Here is a 20669-nt window from a genome sequence, read left to right as displayed (position 1 = left end):
TTGGCCTTGTGAGAATATTTTATTCAGGTAAATAATCTGTGTAAATTCACACAGCCCATAGTTTTTGTGCAAATACGTCTGCAGGAGTGCAGCAAGAACACATAGTACACGCTTCTTACTGAAGTCACTTTGCACAACCATTTGCAGCACTAAGATATGAATGTACATGTCAGCAATGATAAAAGCGTTGTCAAAGAGTGCTGCCTACTTTCTCTTTGGAACCAATCATCTAATTAATAATAACGTTTCCATTTTTCTCTTATACCAATACTTTTTGAAACCTCCTTATTCGTTAGCAGAAGGGGACATAGGACAGATTTGAAATCTTCTAGTTATATTAGATCTTGCGTTTTCCCACGTAAAGTGTGCCTGGATGGTACAAAAGACATCCCATGGAAAGAAAAGGCCCTTGCCCAATCTTTGGCAAATGTAAATAATGAATATTGTTTTACTGGTCACTGGTGAAAAAAATACTCCCCAGCGATCGACTAAACTAGGAACACCACCCTAAATGCAAATTCTCAACCATTTGAACTCTTGATTGTTTTTTTTCCTGGAACACAAAATCTTATTTTTCCTTTTGGGCCAAGTGTCCGGAACATTACTGTAGCTCCTTAAGTTGAGTGTGGGATGGCCATTAACAGCCAGCTGCTCCCAGCAGTAGGAGCTACATTTGCACACCTGTAGTTACTACTATCCTGACAAGTTAAGTCATTCTCTTACCTACACAATTAACCAAAAATAGTTATGTGAGGTCTTAAAATAAATGGAATTTTTCCTGCATGTCTGCAATTTTATCTGTATCAATGAACCTCTCTGAATCCAAACTCTACTTATACCAACATGGAGGCTTGCCTGAAAGTCAATGCATGATTGTCATGTGGAACAGCATCTATAGCCCTTTGGAGTAATAGGTGTAATGCAGAAATTTAGAATGCATATGCATGGAGAAAATAACTTTTTGACCCTGTGTCCATATTGACATCTTATGTATAAAATCTTCCCAGTCTGAAATAAAACTTCCAGAATAAGCTGCCATTCATTTTGACTTTAACCTTGATTTAAAGAGTCTTCATTACATGTAACTAGATCATTCACTGAGTAATAATAATATTAATAATCATACTTATGAAAGGAGTGTGAGTAATTGTACACAGGATAGCCTGGTCACCTTATACATCAAGCAATAAAATACTAAAAATATCTTACTGCTTCTCCTACATCACCCTTTTCTCCCTTTGTTCCTGGAGATCCAGAATTTCCCTAAGGTAAACACAATACAAAAAAATAAATAGTAAAATATCTGAGGAGAGGGAATGACAATAATATCCATAACACAGAAGAGATACTATACCTGCTCTCCATTAATGCCGTTAAGTCCGTGCTCCCCATCTTCATTCTACAGCAAGACAAAAAACCACAAGTAAATGAGTTTTTATGTTGTATATTATCTGTCTTTAAAAAATGTAAAAATCAATATCCAGCAACTTTATGTAACCAATAAAACACATATAAGTCTAAGTAACTTTTGAGCCTTGTGCCCTGAATGCAACAATAATCAGAAACTGCATAGAACAAACTTATGTGCATCATCTTTGCCAAGTATGTACTAAGAACACATATTTATCTGCCCCAATGGTTATACATGCTCATGGTTCCTGTGTGAGCCACAGAACCCCGCCCAACAAGGTGCAAAGGCAGGTAAAGCACAGCCTAATTTGCTATTAGGACTTCCCAGTTGTTGGCCTGAACATTCCTAGTATTTTACAATGAATTGCTCAAATGACTCTCGCTAAGACATACATTAATTGGGTAAAATAATTAGACACTGCGGCTGCCTTCAAGTTTCCCTACAGACAACATCTTCCCTTTGCACTGTCTTGCATTTGGTACACAATCGAGCCTTTTAAATATGTCCTTTATCTAGTACAGTGCTCCTCAACCAGAGTGAACGGTGCGCCACGAGAGGTGTTGCTAAGTGTGCCGCGGCGCAATGCCTCCAACAGGAGAGAATATATATATATATATATATATATATATATATCTATAATATAAAAGCCTAGTGGTGTGTGTTACACTGTGTGTGTGTGTGTGTGTGTGTGAAAAAAAAAAACAAGCTGCAGCGCCACCTGCTGGGCGGAGTTATACACTGACCTACTAAATTCTTAGTGTGTGTGGAAAAAAAAACTCAGAAAGGGCAGAAATTTGGTATACTAAGATGTTTTTAATTTGTTAATTTAATTTGTTAATTGTTAAAAGTGTTTATAAAGATTTAAAAAATATATATATTTCTTGAAGGAGAAGTGACAGTTGGGAGTGGTTGGTGGTTGCCGGGGGGTGACAGTTGGGAGTGGTTGGTGGTTGCCGGGGGTGACAGTTGGGAGTGGTTGGTGGTTGCCGGGGGTGACAGAGCGAGAGGAGTGTGATACTCAGGACCGCTGAGAGAGATCCCTGTGTCTGGATAGACATCTGGATAGATGTGGCGATAAAGATGAAGGATGAGGTGATGGAGAAAAATTATGAGGTGGTGACATGTGGTAAAAACCACGTTAAAAAAGGGCGCTTGCATCGGGAAGTAACGCTCTTCCCCTGAGGAGGCCTGGGCTATGGCCCAAATGCATGACACCTTAAGTAGCTTGATTTGACTAGAATGCATGAGTATCATGCACGGGTTAACTTGTGTATATATATATATATATATATATATATATATATATATATATATGCGCAATGTGTGTGAATAGAGTGCACTGTCCCAGCGTTTGGGTAATGATTGAAGAGTTGCAACTGTCTCAAGGTACAGACATTGCTGCTGGCTATTGCTATGTGTACGCTGCACTTTAAAAAGTCAGATGCTTTTCTGGAATAGTGCTTCTGTATAAGAAACAATAACTTGTATAAGAAAAGAGATTGGAGGACATGTTTAAAAGTTAGATATTTATACGCAGGAGGATGCTCTTGTCAGTGGATAGTACTCATCCAGGTGTTTAATGATTATTTATATAATCTTGTTGTGGGAACCATTCTCATGTGAGTTTGATACAAATTAAATGTTTTTTGATCTTATGTTTGATGTATTAGATATTTGATATGATATTGATATCATTGCATTTTATATATTTGTATGGTTTTTATGTATCTAATCAAATCTGTGCTTATTAATTCTATTTTTGCTTTTGGTGTCTGCGCAATTCTGGGAAGGGCTTAGGTGTGCCGAGGGTGAGAAAAGGTTGCGAAGCACTGATCTAGTGCAATCCTGTATTTTCCTGGACAGCTGTATGAGATCCCCAGAGAGAAAAAATCCTATGTGTTGTGGTGAACTGCTCTGTTACAAATCAACAAGCTAATATCTCACTTTATTTCTCTATATGGTCACAGAACTTATCTGTGACTAATTTCCTGACAATTACACAATTACCACTCTTTCATCATCAAGAACCAGTTTACAGAAACTGCAGCAAATTCAATTTAAATTTAAACTGTGCTTATCGTTATTGTTTTGGTGCTGACAATGAAAGAAAAACTTCTAATTTTTGCTAAGAGTCGTATGATTCATACTGAAATAGGGGACTGTGAAACAAACCATTTCTTGGCCTAATCTATACTGATGGGAACACCACACTTAAACGACAGAAAAAGTCAATAAACTATAAAAGCAATTCAGCAATTTCCATGAACAAGTTGCTATTGTAAAAGTCATAGAGTTGTATGGAGAAAATCTGAGATGATAACACATACCATATCTCCTGAAGTCCCTCTGTTTCCCTGGGAAAAATAACAGCTGGTTAGTCATAGGGAATCAGACAAATCAAAACCATAATGCATTGCAATTCACAATATACATTATGTAACAATGTGTCCTTCCATTTTTCCTTCATTGTGTAACAGATGAATGTAATTTTACAATTAGGGTGCTAGGATTATTTCCCTCACCACACTGTTAGTTGAATGTCCTCCTGAGAAATTAAGTTGCTCTTCAATGATCGTAAGATACACATATATGCCCTTTTCTACAAACACAGAATGCATTATTTACTATTGTGTAAAGCTTTAATTTTATTTGCACTAACAGGGGAGGGCTGGCAAATTATAGCCCGGGGGGCAAAACTCGACTGAGCAGTCTATTTTAAAGGAAAGAGAATGCAGATGGCACAGTAACCCAGCCCAAGGTAACCCACTATGGGACCAACATAAATACATTTGTAAGGCGCTGCAATTAATCCTCAAGAAAAACTAGTGCTGCAGCTCTTCAAAGACAGAATCTGGATCTGTCAAAAAATACAATATAACATACCCAACAAGGAAGAGCGCAAAGCATCCAGCATATTATAATTACAATTTATTGACAAATAAAAATAAAAATCGGATAAGACATATATCTATATCTAATTCAATATTGAAATAGACGCTGACCGCTAATCTAGTGTGCAAGTCAACCATCAATCAATAAAGTAGATATAAACTACCTCTGATGAATCGGCGGTACGCCGAGAAACGCGTTAGGATTGAGACTCATAGAGTCTAACCAAGTGGTGGCCAGTTTTCAACCCCGGGGGTCATTTGGACTGATTGCCGTTAAACAGCGCACCATAAGCTGTCACTCTAAATCTAACTGGAGACCGTGGAGTAGGATCTCTTATGGCAGTTTGGAATTTATGGATATATGAAGACAAGCTAAGTACCTGATAATATCTATAAGTGCTGATTGCACTGTTCGGTGCCTTTAATATTGGGACACTGATACAGGTTCTTTCATTATCCACCATTACATTGGCCTAAGAGGATTATAATACTTCCATTATTATCTAATTTCTCCTGCTTTTAATGGACATTGATAACGGCTATTTTTCTATATATGGTACCATATTAATCATTTTTTCTGGTCACTTTATTGATTGATGGTTGACTTGCACACTAGATTAGCGGTCAGCGTCTAGTTCAATATTGAATTAGATATAGATATATGTCTTATCCGATTTTTATTTTTATTTGTCAATAAATTGTAATTATAATATGCTGGATGCTTTGCGCTCTTCCTTGTTGGGTATTTTGCACTATGGGACCAGCCTGGGGGTCAAAAACCTCCCTGCCCCCCCAGCCCAGCCTGCCCCGTGCACTAGTTTAGAAGAGACATGTCTTGTCTTTAATTTTTGCACCTTTCCTTCACAGTCATGGCTAAAAGTTTTCAGAATGACACACATATTATTTTTCACAAAGCCTGCTGCCTCACTTTTTATGATGCCAATTTGCATATACTCCTGAACGTCATGAAGAGTGATCAGATAAATTGCAATTGCAATTAATTTAAAAGTCTCTTTTTGCCATGACAATGAACCGTATCCCAAAAACAACATTTCCACTGCATTTCAGCCCTGCCACAAAAGGTCCAGCTGACATCAGGTCAGTGATTCTCTTGTTAACACAGATGAGAGTGGTGACAAGCACAAGGCTGCAGATCACTCTGTCATACTGATTGAGTTAGAATAACAGACTGGAAGCTTTAAAAGGAAGGTGGTGCTTGAAATCATTGTTCTTCCTCTTACCTGCAAGGAAACATGTGCAGTCATCATTGCTGGGCTTCACAGGCAAGGATATTTCTGCTAGTAAGATTGCACCTAAATCAACCATTTATCGAATCATCAAGAACTTCAAGGAGAGGGTTCAATAGTTGTGAAGAAGGCTTCAGGGCACCCAAGAATATCCAGCAAGCGCAAGGCCCTCTCCTAAAGTTGATGCAGCTGCGGGATTGGGGCACCACCAATGCAGAGCATGCTCAGGAATGGCAGCAGTGCATCTGCACGCACAGTGAGATGAAGACTTTTGAAAGATGGTCTGGTGTCAAGAAGGAAAGCAAAGAAGCCACTTCTTTCCAGGAAAAACATCAGGGACAGACTGATATTCTGCAAAAGGTACAGGGATTGGACTGATGAGGACTGGGGTAAAGTCATTTTCTCTGATGAATACCCTTTCAGATTGTTTGGGGCATCTGGAAAAATGCTTGTCCGGAGAGGGAAAGGTGAGCCATACCATAAGTCCTGAGTCATGCCAACAGTAAAGCATCCTGAGACCATTCATGTGTGGGGTTGCTTCTCAGTCAAGGGAATGGGTTCACTCACAATTTTGCCTAAGAACACAGTCATGAATAAAGAATGGTACCAAAACATCCTCCAAGAGCAACTTCTCCCAACCATCCAAGAACAATTTGGTGACGAACAATGCCTTTTCCAGCATAATGGAGCACCTTGCCGTAAGGCAAAGTGATAACTGAGTGACTCAGGGATCAAACATCTAATTTTTTATGTCCATGGCCAGGAAACTCCCCAGACGTTAATCCCATTGAGAACTTGTGGTCAATCCTCAAGAGACGGGTGGAAAAACAAAAACCCACAAATTCTGACAAACTCCAAGCATTGATTAGGCAAGAATGGGCTGCTATCAGTCTGTCTGTGGCCCAGAAGTTAATTGACAGAATGTCAGGGCGAATTGCAGAGGTCTTCGAAAAAAAGGGTCAACTCTGCAAATTTTGACTTTTTGCATAAGCTTAATGTAATTGTCAATAAAAGCCTTTGACACTTGTGAAATGCTTGTAATATTACTTCAGTACACCATAGTAACATCTGTCAAAAAGATCTAAGAACACTGAAGCAGCAAACTTGTGAAAAACAATTCTTGTGTCATTTTCAAACCTTATGGCCTTGACTGTATATCCTACTTGCCCACTCTCCCGAAAAGTCTGGGAGAATCGCGAATTCCTGGTAGGTCTCCCAGACTCCTTGGTGAGCAGGCAATTCTCCTGTATCTTACCCACTTCGTAGTGAAGTGGGCAGGACGGGAGCCTCCATGATGCGATTCGCAGTGAGGGATACCTGGCTAACAATGGATCCCAGGGTAGAAATTGAACCAATTACATGATGCTCACATCCAATTTTGGGATGCCTCTTTGGCCATGTATGCCTCTGTAAGCTGCTACCAAACCTCTAAGCCGGCGGTTCCCAAACTGTGCGCCGCGGCTCCCAGGGGTGCCGCGGCGCTGTCACTGGGGTGCCGCGAGCCGGACATAAAAAAAAACAAAACACAGAAACTTACCAATCCATCGGGCGCCGGGACCCAGCAGCCTCCTCTCTCCTGCAGCTGTCACTGAATATCGACGTCAGTAACAAGCTGCAGGAGAGAGGAGGCTGCTGGGTCCCGGCGCCCGACGGATTGGTAAGTTTCTGTTTTTTTTTTTTTTATGGCTGGCGCGGGGCAGAGTGAGAGGGATCGTGGCAGAGGAGGGGGACAGAGGATGGTGACAGAGGAGGGGGACAGAGGATGGTGAGAGGGGGACAGAGGATGGTGACAGCGGGGCAGAGGAGGAGAGCAGAGGATGGTGACAGCGGGACAGAGGAGGGGGACAAACGATGGTGACAGCGGGACAGAGGAGGGGGACAGAGGATGGTGAGAGGAGGACAGAGGATGGAGAGAGGGGGACAGAAGAGGGGGACAGAGGATGGTGAGAGGGGGACATAGGATGGTGACAGCGCGACAGAGGATGGTGAGAGGGGGACAGAGGATGGTGACAGCGGGACAGAGGAGGAGAGCAGAGGATGGTGACAGCGGGACAGAGGAGGGGGACAGAGGATGGTGACAGCGGGACAGAGGAGAAGAGCAGAGGATGGTGACAGTGGGACAGAGGAGGGGGACAGAGGATGGTAACAGCGGGACAGAGGAGGGGGACAGAGGATGGTGACAGCGGGGCAGAGGAGGGGGACAGAGAGCAGAGGATGGTGACAGCAGGGCAGAGAAGGGGGACAGAGGGGCAGAGGATGGGGACAGAGAGCAGAGGATGGGGACAGCGGGGCAGAGAAGGGGGACAGCGGGGCAGAGAAGGGGGACAGCAGGGCAGAGAAGGGGGACAGAGAGCAGAGGAGGGGCACAGTGGGGCAGAGGAGGGGCACAGCGGGGCAGAGGAGGGGCACAGCAAGGCAGAGGAGAGGGACACAGCGTGAGAGGGGCAGTGGAGGGGGACGCAGCGTGAGAGGGCAGAGGAGGGGACAGCGTGTGAGAGGGCAGAGGAGGGGGGACAGTGTGACAGAGGGCAGAGGGGGAAGTGTGAGAGAGGGCAGTGTGTCTGGATGCAGAGGGGGCAGTGTGTCTGGATGCAGAGGGGGCAGAGTGCCTGAGGGCAGAGTGTCTGGATGCAGAGGGGGCATTTTTGCATACAACTAAATAAGTATTTCTGTCCTGACCTAAATACTTATTACAATTTTTTGACCCAACTACTTCTAAAACAGGACTGCTCAAAAATTATTTTGGAGGGGTGCCTTGAAAAAATTTGGAGACTCTAAGGGTGCCGCGAACTGCGAAAGTTTGGGAACCACTGCTCTAAGCCATTCACAATAAATATTGCATTGTAGCTGTGGTCTCTATCCTCTTTAGATAAATAAAATGGACATAAACATATTGCAATATAGCGCAATATGGGCAGAAAATATTTTGATGACCACCTTTCACATTGATACAGTGAAGGCAGTCATTTTGTTAGCTGAACCAATAGTAATAAGAATGCCATATAACAGTTCTCTTGGAACCAGTGTCTCATGAATATTGGTCTTGAAATTCCTCGCTAATGTCACTCTTTCTTAGTGAATTTAAAGCAGCAACCCCAAATACATTTTTTTTTAAAAACAATTTAGTAAATTTTAAGCATATGATGTTGCTGTCATTCTAAAAATTGTTATCTCCTTTTCAAAAACTCTTTTTGGCAAACAAATATCTCCACCAGACCCATTCACAGTCTGTCTGCTGCAGAGACACAAGTTCACAACTCTCAGCATGTCATGTGACGGAGAGAGTGGAGAAGGAGACTGTCACAGTGCAAACAGGGTCAGAGGGGCATTCCAGAGCCACTGTGCTCACTACATCATGTGTCATGTAACTGTGGTTGCCATGGTAGTCCAGAATCATTAATAGCAGCCTGAAGTAAAATAACAAGAGAAAATGATAAATGCCAACAATTTACTTATAGACTGCCACAGTGATTTATGTTAGAAGAACACACCAGATTTTTTTTTTCATGGAATTGCAACTGTACATTTTAATATGTCCAACACAGGACATGGTGAAACAACCAGCATATAGTTCACCCGCAATATTCCTTCAGTGGTACAATGTTACCTTAGGGCCTTTAATCCCTGAACATCCTTTGTCACCAGGCTCACCCGTTGCACCAGGTAATCCTCTTTGACCCTTAAGAAAAATTGAACACAAAATATATATTACACTGAAGAAACTTAACTGAGATCCCTTCATGTACAAAATGCATTTGTAATAATGATATAGGTATATCAATATACAAGTGCCAGGCCACCTATAATTCATTATTTTTTTTCAGTGATAAATGTGCTCAACCTAGCAAATGTGCTGGTATTGGTTTGTCTATGCTTAACTCAGAACAATAATAACAATAATGTCTGCAGGAAATACCATAGCCCTTTTTTATATAATTATTTTCGCAATTCGATAAGTAAAAATCACAATAGATAGAATATAAAGATTTTATTTTACATGGCATATTTCAGTGACTTTTTCTAGATACCAATATTACAATATTTATAATGGGTCTATATTCAAAAGTTCTTGTATTATTCTGCTAGGCAGTTGTGGTATGGCAAACGTAAGTGAATGGAATTTAAGTTTCTGACAATGAAGGCAGATCGAGAGGTGGCGATATGGCATACCTCCAATATACTAGCCCAGTCAACCATTGTATCTCTCTCTCTCTCTCTCTCTCTCTCTCTATCTATCTATATCTATATCTATCTATATCTATACCCTTAATAAAGTTATTTACTCTGCATCATTACAGCTTGCATGCTCAAAATAAGTCACTTATATGCAACCAAGAAGCATGTCACTTCCACAAGCAGACAGTATGAAACAATAGTATTTTTTGAAGTCTGTTGTTGGTCAACTCATGTCTCATGTTGCTCATGTAAGGCCTAAATCCTTAAGGAGAGCAAAGCGTAAAAAAGGAGTATTTTTGCACCTGGACAAAACCATATTGCATTGGAAGGAGGGGGGGGGGGTAATTTAAATTGTAAAATTTTAAATGTGGGAACAGATGTATAGTTGGGGTAGGGCATGTCCTAGATCAACTTTAAATTTCAGTCTAAACATAAAACTATCGAGTATTTCTGTTCTAGATGAAAAAACAGGCAATATTTAACTTATGTGCAAATTAATAAACTAATATACACCCCTTTAATATGGTTTGTCCTGGAGAACATCTGCTCCTTGGCCTTACATTCTTTAATGACTCTGGCCCGTAATCTCAATACAAGCATAAAGAACATAATATTTGTATAAATGCTTGTCCTATTGAGCACTAGACACTGGTATGATATGGATTTAATAAATATAATGATAGCACTATGGTAAGCAACCATTAGAAAGTGATCTGCAATTACACTATGCAAGTTTGTGCATTCAGTGCAAATGTCTCATGAGTAAACCAATGTAAGGTTAGAGGTGATTTATTTAATTACATTATAATTTTTGACAGCAGAAGCAATTCACACCCATAACTCACTTGAATAACATTATATATATATATATATATATATATATATATATATATATATATATTATTTTGTACCTACTGTAAAGACTAACATTGTATCACTTTAAATAGAGCGACTTACCTCCTTGCCATCTTCTCCCTCATGTCCTTGACTTCCATCTTGCCCAGGCTGTCCCTGAATGAAGGGGAAGAACAGACAAGTAGAATGTGAGTGCAGGTAATAACTGTATTTCTCAGCATTTTGTTCAGATGACTAATAATGCTGCACTGGATGGATTGCATCGGAATGAAAAACACCAAACTGTGGAACATTGGCATGCCTGCAACCTATTTTTGCAGTAGGTGGCATAATAGTGATATTTTCCAAAGTGACTGATACAACTGGTCAGGGCCATCTCTTCCATTGGGCACGATGGGCAGGTGCCCGGGGGCCCCACAGGCAAGGGGGCCCCATAGACAGGGCTCTTAAGTAAAATAAATAATCCTGCAAAAAAAAAAAAAAATCCTGCAAATATATCTATATCTATCTATCTATCTATCTATCTATCTATCTATCTATCTATCTATCTATCTATATATATATATATATATATATCTATATCTATATATGATACACATATATAGGGGTAGGGGCCCCGCTGCACTGCTTTGCCCGGGGGCCCATAATGTTGTTAAGGTGGCCCTGCAACTGGTTTATGAACATCATCATGGTTACCACAGCAAAGGAGATATCTTGCTGCAGAAGAGACATGTTAAGCCTGTTTACATATATGTCCATAATCTAATGTATTATTACAGATAGCTTGCATATTATATAAAACTAGGGTTGTGTGGAGAGTGACCCTCGTGTTTTGGCAAAACCACCCTCATGTGTCTTTTGTTTTGGAAATGGATTGCATTTACATGGTCAAAAAACGGTCACAACTGTCAATATTTTCACCAATATTGACCAAAGGTCAATTAGTGACAGCAGCAGCACTACTACATAGCATTTCAACAAAATATAAGATACCTTTGAAACATAGTGGTAAAGCAGTGACAGATAGGATGGCAATTAAATAAAGTAAAGTAAAGTACTACTACTACCAGTACTATTAATAGGATGCTCCGGATCTATAGATTAATCCATGATCGACAACAGGAGTAAAGCTATTTGAAGTTAGATCTACTTGTAGCTGCACCCACACCAGGTAGACGCACAATATGATAGGGAAATGAGGTACTGTTACCTTGCAAAAAAGGCACTACTCCACAGTATCTTTAAAATTGATACAATTTGTTCGTTTTTCTATTTTGGGGTTACCATGCTTTTTTTTATATGATTTTCCCCCTCGCATAATTGCGTTCCTATTCGAACAGTTGGATTTTAAAATCAAGAAATAATTTGGCTTTGTTTGGGGTATGCTGCTCACAGTCAAACACAAATACATTGTCTTTTGGCTGCTTGAAAGTACAGATATGACTCTGCCTCTCACTAAATAGCTTTCACATTCATCATGCATTTTGAAAATCAAGAAATACTTTGGTTTTTCATCTGTCCCTAAATAGTTTGGTAATATACTAGTATTACTACCAGTAGTCACTGATTGTTTCACTCTCTCACTGTTAGGAACCCCTCTAGCCGGCACAACACAACCCGGAGTCTACTCTACCAGTCAGGTATTCACTGGAGCCCCTGATGGTGGGGACAGACTGGGCTGCAGACTGGCAGAGGGTCGTGAAGTGTGCACCGGCTAGGGAGAACCCAAGCAGCGGAGTGGAGCTCAAGCAGAGGTCAGAGGTCACAAGCAGACAGGGAGGTAAGTATTCAAGCCAAAGGTCAGGGTCACGAGATACACAAGCGGGGTCCAAATTTAAGCCAAGGGTCATACACGGGTAAGCAGTAACAGGGTTCAATAGACAGGAACAAGCAGGGAGCAGGCTAGCAGACTGGATACAGAACTATAACCGGCAGTGAGGCTGCAAACCTCACTGCCTTAAATACTAGTGGCCACCAATCAGAACCTAGCTCTGAATCACACACACACACCCCCTGCCTGATTAATGAATCAGGTGTTAATCAGCCCACAGGCTTGTTAAATCAAGCCCCAGGATGTTTAAGTATAACATACTATCTTCTGCGCATGCGCGCCCGGCTTCCTCCGTTGCCGGGACGTAGCGCAGGGCACAGAGCTTCCGACCGTTGCCTTGGCAACGGTCGGCCAGGATCCGGAAGTGACGCCCCGGTCGTCATGGCGACGGCCGGGACGTCAGAGGAAAGTAATGAGTGTCACTCCCACTTTAACGCACAATTCCAGCAGACTGTGATCTGTAAATATCCTGTAAAGATTTCTGCAGTAAAATCACACAATACCACCAATGGACCTCCCCACATGCTGTAAGTTCTAAAATGGTGAGCTCAGAAGATGTGCGAGGGCTATGTATAGACAATCTCAATCCAAAACAAACAAGACATTTTCTCGAATGTGACACTTTGCCTTATTTTCAGATTGTTACTTGGCCGGATGTCATGGCTCGGTTTGACTCGATACCCAAAAATTTGGTTTTATCAGATTTCTCAGAATCTGAACTGCTCATCTCCATGTAAAATACCACAATCTGCCCTGGTCCAGACAGCTTCACCCATCATCCTGAACAAATATTTGCTCATGGATGCCATGCTAATCTATGTACATTTATCTATGAAACAAATTCACAGTAGCCACAAAGGGCTTGATTTAGAGTTGAGAGCAATTTTCAACCCGCACATGAACATATGCGGGCCACAAAATTGCGCTCTAACTTGGTTATTGTTACGAATCCTTACCCAATCTGCGCTCCAGCATTGCTACGATCACCACGGTCAGTGTGCAGCTGGCACTCCCCGCATGTCGGCTGTCACATGACTGCTACAGGGGTGGCTAATTAAAACCTCCACCAATTTAAAGAGTGCTCTGACATTGTAGCAGTATCAGAGCAACAAGTACCTTACTTCCTGACTCCTCCGTGTTTTGAATCCTGAGACCCTTGCCTGTGATCTCCTGTTGGAGCCTGATCTTGCCTTGTATATGTGTGCATACCAGTTTCCCTGCTTGTTTGACCTCCCATCTGGATTCCGATTCAGTACTGCATCTGCCTGTCTGTACACCAGTTCTCTGCTAGTTTAATCTCCCATTTGGATTCCAATTTGGTACTGCATCTACCTGTCCGTGTACCAGTCCAGACAACTCTGATCCTGTACTCCTTCTCCACTATGCTACGCCTGGAGGCAGCCCAGAGGACCTCGACCTGCGAGTTCCTGGCTGCGAAGCCTATCCCACCTTGTCACTGTTCTTGGTGAACACCAGGGAACCTGTTAGACTCTGCACCTCTGTTCTGCCAGCACCAATCTAGGTTAGCACCAGGGATCCATCTTCCTTAGCAGTGTTCGTTACAGTTCACTCTGACCACTCAGATGGATCCTGCAGATCCCTCACCTGGGGACCTCCTTCAACATCTCATGGGGAGAATTGAGAAACAGGAATCCAATCAGGAGCACCTAATAAAATTCCTTCAGGGCTTATCTACACTCTTGGATACCCTACAGAATGCAAGAATGCATTGGCTGCTTCAGGTCCAACTGCTGCACCATCTGAACCAGCACCTCCTCCAGCGGCCTCTTCTCAGCTGCACATTCCTAACCCCCCTGAAGTTTGATGGAGATCCCAAATTGTGTAGGATTTTTGAATCAGTGCGCAATTCAATTCAGACTTCTCCTCTTGAACTTTCCTTCCAAGAAAGCTAGTCACTTCAGTCTTCTCTCTTCTGTCCGGTCAAGTCCTTGCTTGGGCCTCCTGCATATGGGAACACAAAGAGTCAGTACTTCAGAATTGCTCCAATTTTCTAAGTACATTTAAAAGGATATTTGATGAACCAAGAAGCGTGTCCAACGCTGCTTGTGGGATACTGCGCCTGCAACCTATGCAATTGGGTCAGTTCCATCTGTCAAGTGAGGCTTCATCAACAAATATTCCTGGATCTTCTTTATTAGTTTGTCATGGTATATCTGGATGATATTCTCATCTTCTCTCAAGATCTCCAAAGGCATTGGAGACATGTAACAGAGATTCTCACCCATCTCAGAACTAATCACCTATTTTGTAAACTGGAAAAATGCCTTTCTAAGCAAAAGCAGTTGCCTTTTCTGGGTTACATTGTTTCCAGTACCAGACTTCAAATGGATCCTGATAAACTCAAAGTGGCCTCAACCCCAAGGAATGAAGGCTACCCAGCGTTTATTGGGGATTGTGAATTACTATCGCCAGTTTATTAAAAATGACTCCTTCTTAGTTGCATCCATCACATCTCTTACTCGGAAGACAGTCAACATCAAGGAGTGACCTCCAGATGCTGTGCAAGACTTTAGACGTCTCAAGAGGATCTTCTCTTCTGCACCCATCTTGCAACAACCCAATTGTCTTTGTCCATTTCCCTGGAAGTTGATGCTTTCTCGTACGGAGTAGGAGCTGTTCTCTCTCAACCGTGCTCCGCTGGGATGCTCCATCCCTTTGCCTTCTTCTCTCGGAAACTCTTACTTGCCAAAAAGAATTATGGAATAGGGGATAAGGAGCTGCTAGCCTTCAAATGAACCCTTGAAGAGTGGAAATACCTTTTGGATGGAGCCTGGTTTTCAGTGACTATCTACACTTACCATATGAAAGTTCTGTATTTACAATCCGCCTAGTCCTTGAATCCTAGACAGACGAGATGGTCTCTTTTTTTCTCATGCTTCAAGCTCATTCTAGCTTACCATTTAGGCTCCAGAAACACATAAGCAGATGTCCTTTCATGGTTCTTTGACCCTCTTGATAGAAAGCCCTCTGAGGAGAACAAATTGATTTTGGATCCTAAATGCGTAGTGACCAACACTCCTTCAAGGGTCACCAATTGTCCTCCAGACAAAACCTTTATTCTTCCTAAGTTATGTACAAAGTTGTTGCATTGGGCTCATGTCTCTTGCTTCTCTGGTTTTGCTGGCATTAAGAAAACATGGGAGTTAATTTCTCGAAGCTACTGGTTGCCCTCTCTTTGCCATGATGTAAAGAATTTTGTTTCTGCGTGCACTATCTGCGCTCAACATAAGGTGCCTCACCAGAGACCTTACGGCCCACTCATTCCGTTACAGGTTCCTGACCATCCGTGGTCCCACTTATCTATGAATTACATTACTGATCTGCCTTCTTCCAATGCCTGCGATGTCATCTGGGTGAGTGTGGATTGCTTTTCCAGAACTGCCCATTTGTACCTCTCAAAAAACATCCTTCTGCTTCTATTTTAGCTGGCCTTTCTCTCAAGGAGGTCGCTCGCTTACCTGGTTTTCCTTTGGAAATTGTGTCTGACTGGGGTTCCCAGTTTATCTCTAAATTCTGGAGGACCTTTTGTAAGAATATTGGTATCAAGCTTAATTTCTCTTTTGCATATCACCCCTAGTCCAATGGTTTGGCCGAAATAGCTCAAGAAATGTTTAATAATGTATATCGCAAAGTAATTGGGTTAACTTACTTCTTTTTGCAGATTTTGCTTAATATTTACATTTCCATGAGGCAATTTCCAACTTCCCATTTTTCGTACATTATGGCTGCCATCCTAAGTTACCCATGTTATCTAAGATTCCTTCCATCGAAGTGTCGGCTCTAGATTTGCTCCTTCTGGGTTTTTTTGCTATATGGACTCAAGTGAAAATACACTTGAACAAAATATCTTCCCGCTATAAGAGAATTTCAGAAAAGAAGAGATACCCCATATCTAACTGGAATCTTAGAGACAAGGTCTGGCTGTCCACTTGCAACCTTAAATTATGAGTGCTCAGTATGAAGTTAGCATCCAGATTTATTGGTCCTTTCAAAATCGTGGAAGTCATCAATCCTGTGGCTCTCATCTCCCACCTTGCGGATCCTTAATGTATTCCACGCTTCCCTCTTAAATCTGTAAAAACTGTAGTAAGGAATCAATTTTCTCTTGCAAACAAACCACCTCCTCCTATATTACTTCAGGACCAACAGGAGTACAAAAATCAGACAAATCCTAAATTCTCATATCTCCAGAGGTTCCTTGCAATTAGTTGTGGACTGGAAAGGTTATGGAATTGAGGAACACTCTTGGATAGAGGCTACGGATGTACATGTTCCTTGTCTATGTACAATAATCCACAGAAAGTTTCCTGATAAACCACTCTAGGCTGTTTGGTGTCCACCCTTACGGGAGGGGGTACTGTTACGAATTCTTACTCGCAACAGTAACCACTCCCTGTAGCTACGATCGCTATAGTGTACAGCCGGCACTTTCGCATGTCGGCTGTCACATGACCGCTATAGGGGCAGCTACTTCAAACATTCGCCTATTTAAAGAGCGCTTTGACACTGTAGCAGTACCATACTTGTCTGACTCCTCCGTGTCTTGTATCCTGAGACCCTTCCTTGTGATCTCCTGTTGGAGCCTGATCTTGTCTTGTATTTGCCTGTGTACCAGTTTTCCTGCTCGTTTGACCTCCCATCTGGATTTCGATTCACTACTGTATCTGCCTGCCTTTGTATCAGTTCAGATGTCTGACACCTTCTGACCTTCCCTACAACACTGATCCTGTACTCCTCCTCCACTGTGCTTCGCCTGGAGGCAGTCCAGAGAGCCTCGACCTGCAAGCTCCTGGCAGCGTAGCCAATCACGCCTTGCGCTGGTTTTTGGTGAACACCAGGTAAACCATTAGACTCCGCACCTCTGTTCTGTCAGCGCCAATCTAGGTTAGCACCAGAGATGCACGTATCTTAGGATACGTGCATCTCAATAAACTGTGTAAGATACGCTTAAAGCTGAGCAAGATATACTTTAAATGTATCGTGATTCAGCTTCTGGGACTTGTAGTGGCACATATTAAAAAATTTGTTTTTAACATTATTACCCCAACACACACTGCCCAGGGGTGTTGGGGGTAGTGCTATTAACACAGAGGACTGTTTTTTTCCTAGAATATGGGACACATATTTTTTGCGGTGATGATTCCCCTAGAGAATTCAGCCCCATGCTGAACACACTGGGGATGAGTGTCACTATAACTGGGGCCCCCACTCTGCAGGATTCCCTGTTGTAATGTGACCAGACAGCCTGTCAAAGCCTGGTGCTATAGTGATTTTTATTGGTGGGCACAATGTTCTCCCTCTCCACATTAGCTGTAACCAGACCAGGATATATGCACTGGGAGGAAACTACGCTGATTTTATTTATTTGTTTATTATTTGTTATATTACACTGCAAAGATCCATGCATGAATCTTTGCACTGTGGCTCAATTAACCACTAAATTTTGCCTGGATAACTGGACAAGTAACCTACTCAAAATAGACTGCATCTTATGTGTGCACGCCCTTATTGTATTTTCTGTATTGCTCTTGCATACCCCAATCTGTATACCCAGGTGCAGCAAGTATAGCTTATATGAAACTCTGAATTCCATGTTGTTTTACTGTACATGCCCAATAAAACTAGATGGAAATTTGTGTCTGATAACGCCCATAATGTCAGTTAACAGTGAATGGCGTTGTGCTGCCCAATTTTATTTTTAAGAATCGTAAATCACCCGACAGTGCATTTAGGTGTTTCATTTTATCCAAAGTAGCTAAATCTTTAACTGATCCCACTAAACCCTCTTATATTACTTATATCTGATACTGACAGCACACAGGAAAGCACTGGTAACATTTGGTGCTAGGAGGTCGGCAGTAGTAAGTGCCCTTGATACAGACTGTTATTCATACTTACCAACTTTCTCATCTTGAAATCCGGGAGCCTGCGGAGGAGGTGGGCGTAACGGGGGCGGGGCTCCAAAATGCACGTCATTTTGGACCCGCCCCCATGACGTGATGACGCAAAACGCGTCATTTGACAGCGGGGGCGGGGCCAAACGCCGCGATTCACCGGGAATCGCGGTGTTTGGGACTTAATTCTGCCCACTTCACTAGGAAGTGGGCAGAATAATCCAGATGCGGGAGATTGCCACACTCGCTCAGGAGTCCGGGAGACTCTCGCAAAATGCGGGAGTCTCCCGGACATTCCGGGAGAGTTGGCAAGTATGCTGTTATTGGAGGGAATGTAACAGTAGCAACATCTGATAACCTGGTAGCCATATTTCCCATTAGTCATACTGGTTGTCTCTATTGATTATGAATCAGCTTTGCTCAAATCCTTTGTATTATATATGGATTATGTTTAGAGTTACAAGAAAGCATATTTAGATTTATAAAGTAAAAATGAGAAAAACCCCACTTTGAAAACAAAATATCAGTTACAGGATTTAAGCAATATAAACACACACTTTTCTATAATATAAACAGATACTTTATATACTTTGATATAAATATTTACTCAGTTACATGATAATGACTTGTCTATTCCAGAGACAACTTAGATAACTGGTATCATCTCCCTCAACTAGCAATCAGCTCAATTCCTTCCCCGCATCCTCTGACACCCTCTCTTCATTTGATCCTACAAATGGAGAGGAAGTTTCTACTATCTTCTTATCTTCCTACTCTACCTCCTGTCCTCTCAATTCCATACCCTCACAAATTGGTAGGTCCATGTCTCTTGTGCTCATTCCACCTCTAACTAAAATCTGTAATCTCTCTCTCTCTCTTCTACTATCTTTCCATCACTATTCAAAAATGCAATAATTACTCCAATTCTGAAAAAACAAAATTCTGACCCAAACTCTCTCTCAGATTACTGCCCCAACTGTCAGCCATGCCCCTCCAAACTTCTCGAGCGAATTGCTTACGCTCGCCTCACACGTTTCCTTTCTGTAAACAATCTAATGGATCCTCTTCAGTCAGGCTTTTGCTCTCAACACTCCACAGAGACTGCGCTGACCAAGGTTGTCAATGATTTGATCACAGCTAAAGCTGAAGGTCATTACTCTCTTCTAATTCTCCTTTATCTCTCTGCTGCATTTGGCACTGTTGACCACTCTCTCCTCATACAAATGCTACAATCCCTAGGTCTTCAAGACACTGTCCTATCCTGGTTCTCATCCTACCTATCTAATGGCTCTTTCAGTGTTAATTGTTCTGGAACAACCTCCACTCCGCTTCCTTTATCAGTTGGAGTACCACAAGGCTCAGTCCTAGGTCCTCTGCTATTCTCTATCTACACCACTTCTCTTGGAAAATTAATAAGCTCCTTTGGATTTCAGTATTATCTCTATGCGGATGATGCACAAATTTATCTATCCTCTCCTGATCTCTCACCATCTGTGTTGTCTCCCGTTAATGACTGTCTTTCTGCCATTTCATCTTGGATGTCCTCTCGCCAACTCAAACTCAATCTTTCAAAAACAGAATTAATAATATTGCCACACAGCAATAGAAGCTTCCTGCCTGACATTTCTTTTTCTGTTGACAACATGACCATAAATCCCACCCCGCAAGCTCGATGCCTAGGTTTAATCCTTGACTCACAACTATCCTTTGTTCCCCACATCAACTCTCTATTTACATCATGCTGCATACATCTAAAAACATTTCCAGAATACGTACATATCTCACACAAGAAACTACACAAACTTTAATTCATGCACTCATCATTTCCCATATCGACTATTGCAATTCCCTCCTTAATGGTCTTCTCAAAATCAGACAATCTATTTTCCACGCAGCAGCTAGATTGATTTTTCTTGCAAATCGTTTTCCCTCTGCTGAGTCACTCTGTCAGTCTTTACATTGGTTGCCTGTTTATCAACGAATCCAATATAAAATTCTTCTACTAACATACAAGGCTATCAACAAAATTGCACCAACATACATCTCCTCACTTGTCTCAAATTAGCTCCCAGCTCAACACCTTCATTCTGCACAAGATCTGTGTCTCTTTTCCACTCTCATCACTTACTCCCATTCTCGGTTACAGGACTTTTTTCGGGCTCCACCAAATTTATGGAATTCCCTCCCTCGCACAATAAGACTTTCCTCTAGTCTTCAAACTTTCTAGCGTTCTCTGAAAACCCACCTCTTCAGACAAGCTTATAATATTCCTCAATCACCCTCTTAATGTTCCTAGGTTACCCTATTACCACCTTCTACACAGCTAACACAAGACAACAACCA

The 20669-nt window shown here is 41.9% G+C and overlaps 1 protein-coding gene across 1 annotated transcript in view; it reads right to left on the bottom strand.

Annotated features, from left to right (window-relative positions):
* LOC142158465 (collagen alpha-6(VI) chain-like) overlaps nt 1–20669 on the bottom strand; it is a 111838-nt gene that overhangs the window by 59152 nt on the left and 32017 nt on the right. The window contains exons 14-18 of the mRNA XM_075212432.1: nt 10683–10736; nt 9157–9228; nt 3739–3765; nt 1355–1399; nt 1210–1263 (exon numbers count right to left, since the gene is read on the bottom strand). Coding sequence (XP_075068533.1) covers nt 1210–1263; nt 1355–1399; nt 3739–3765; nt 9157–9228; nt 10683–10736 — 252 coding nt within the window. The remainder of the gene's footprint in view (nt 1–1209; nt 1264–1354; nt 1400–3738; nt 3766–9156; nt 9229–10682; nt 10737–20669) is intronic.

Source organism: Mixophyes fleayi, chromosome 5 (assembly GCF_038048845.1).
Source record: "Mixophyes fleayi isolate aMixFle1 chromosome 5, aMixFle1.hap1, whole genome shotgun sequence".
NCBI classification, from domain to species: domain Eukaryota; kingdom Metazoa; phylum Chordata; class Amphibia; order Anura; family Limnodynastidae; genus Mixophyes; species Mixophyes fleayi.
This window is presented reverse-complemented; position numbering and strand designations above follow the sequence as displayed.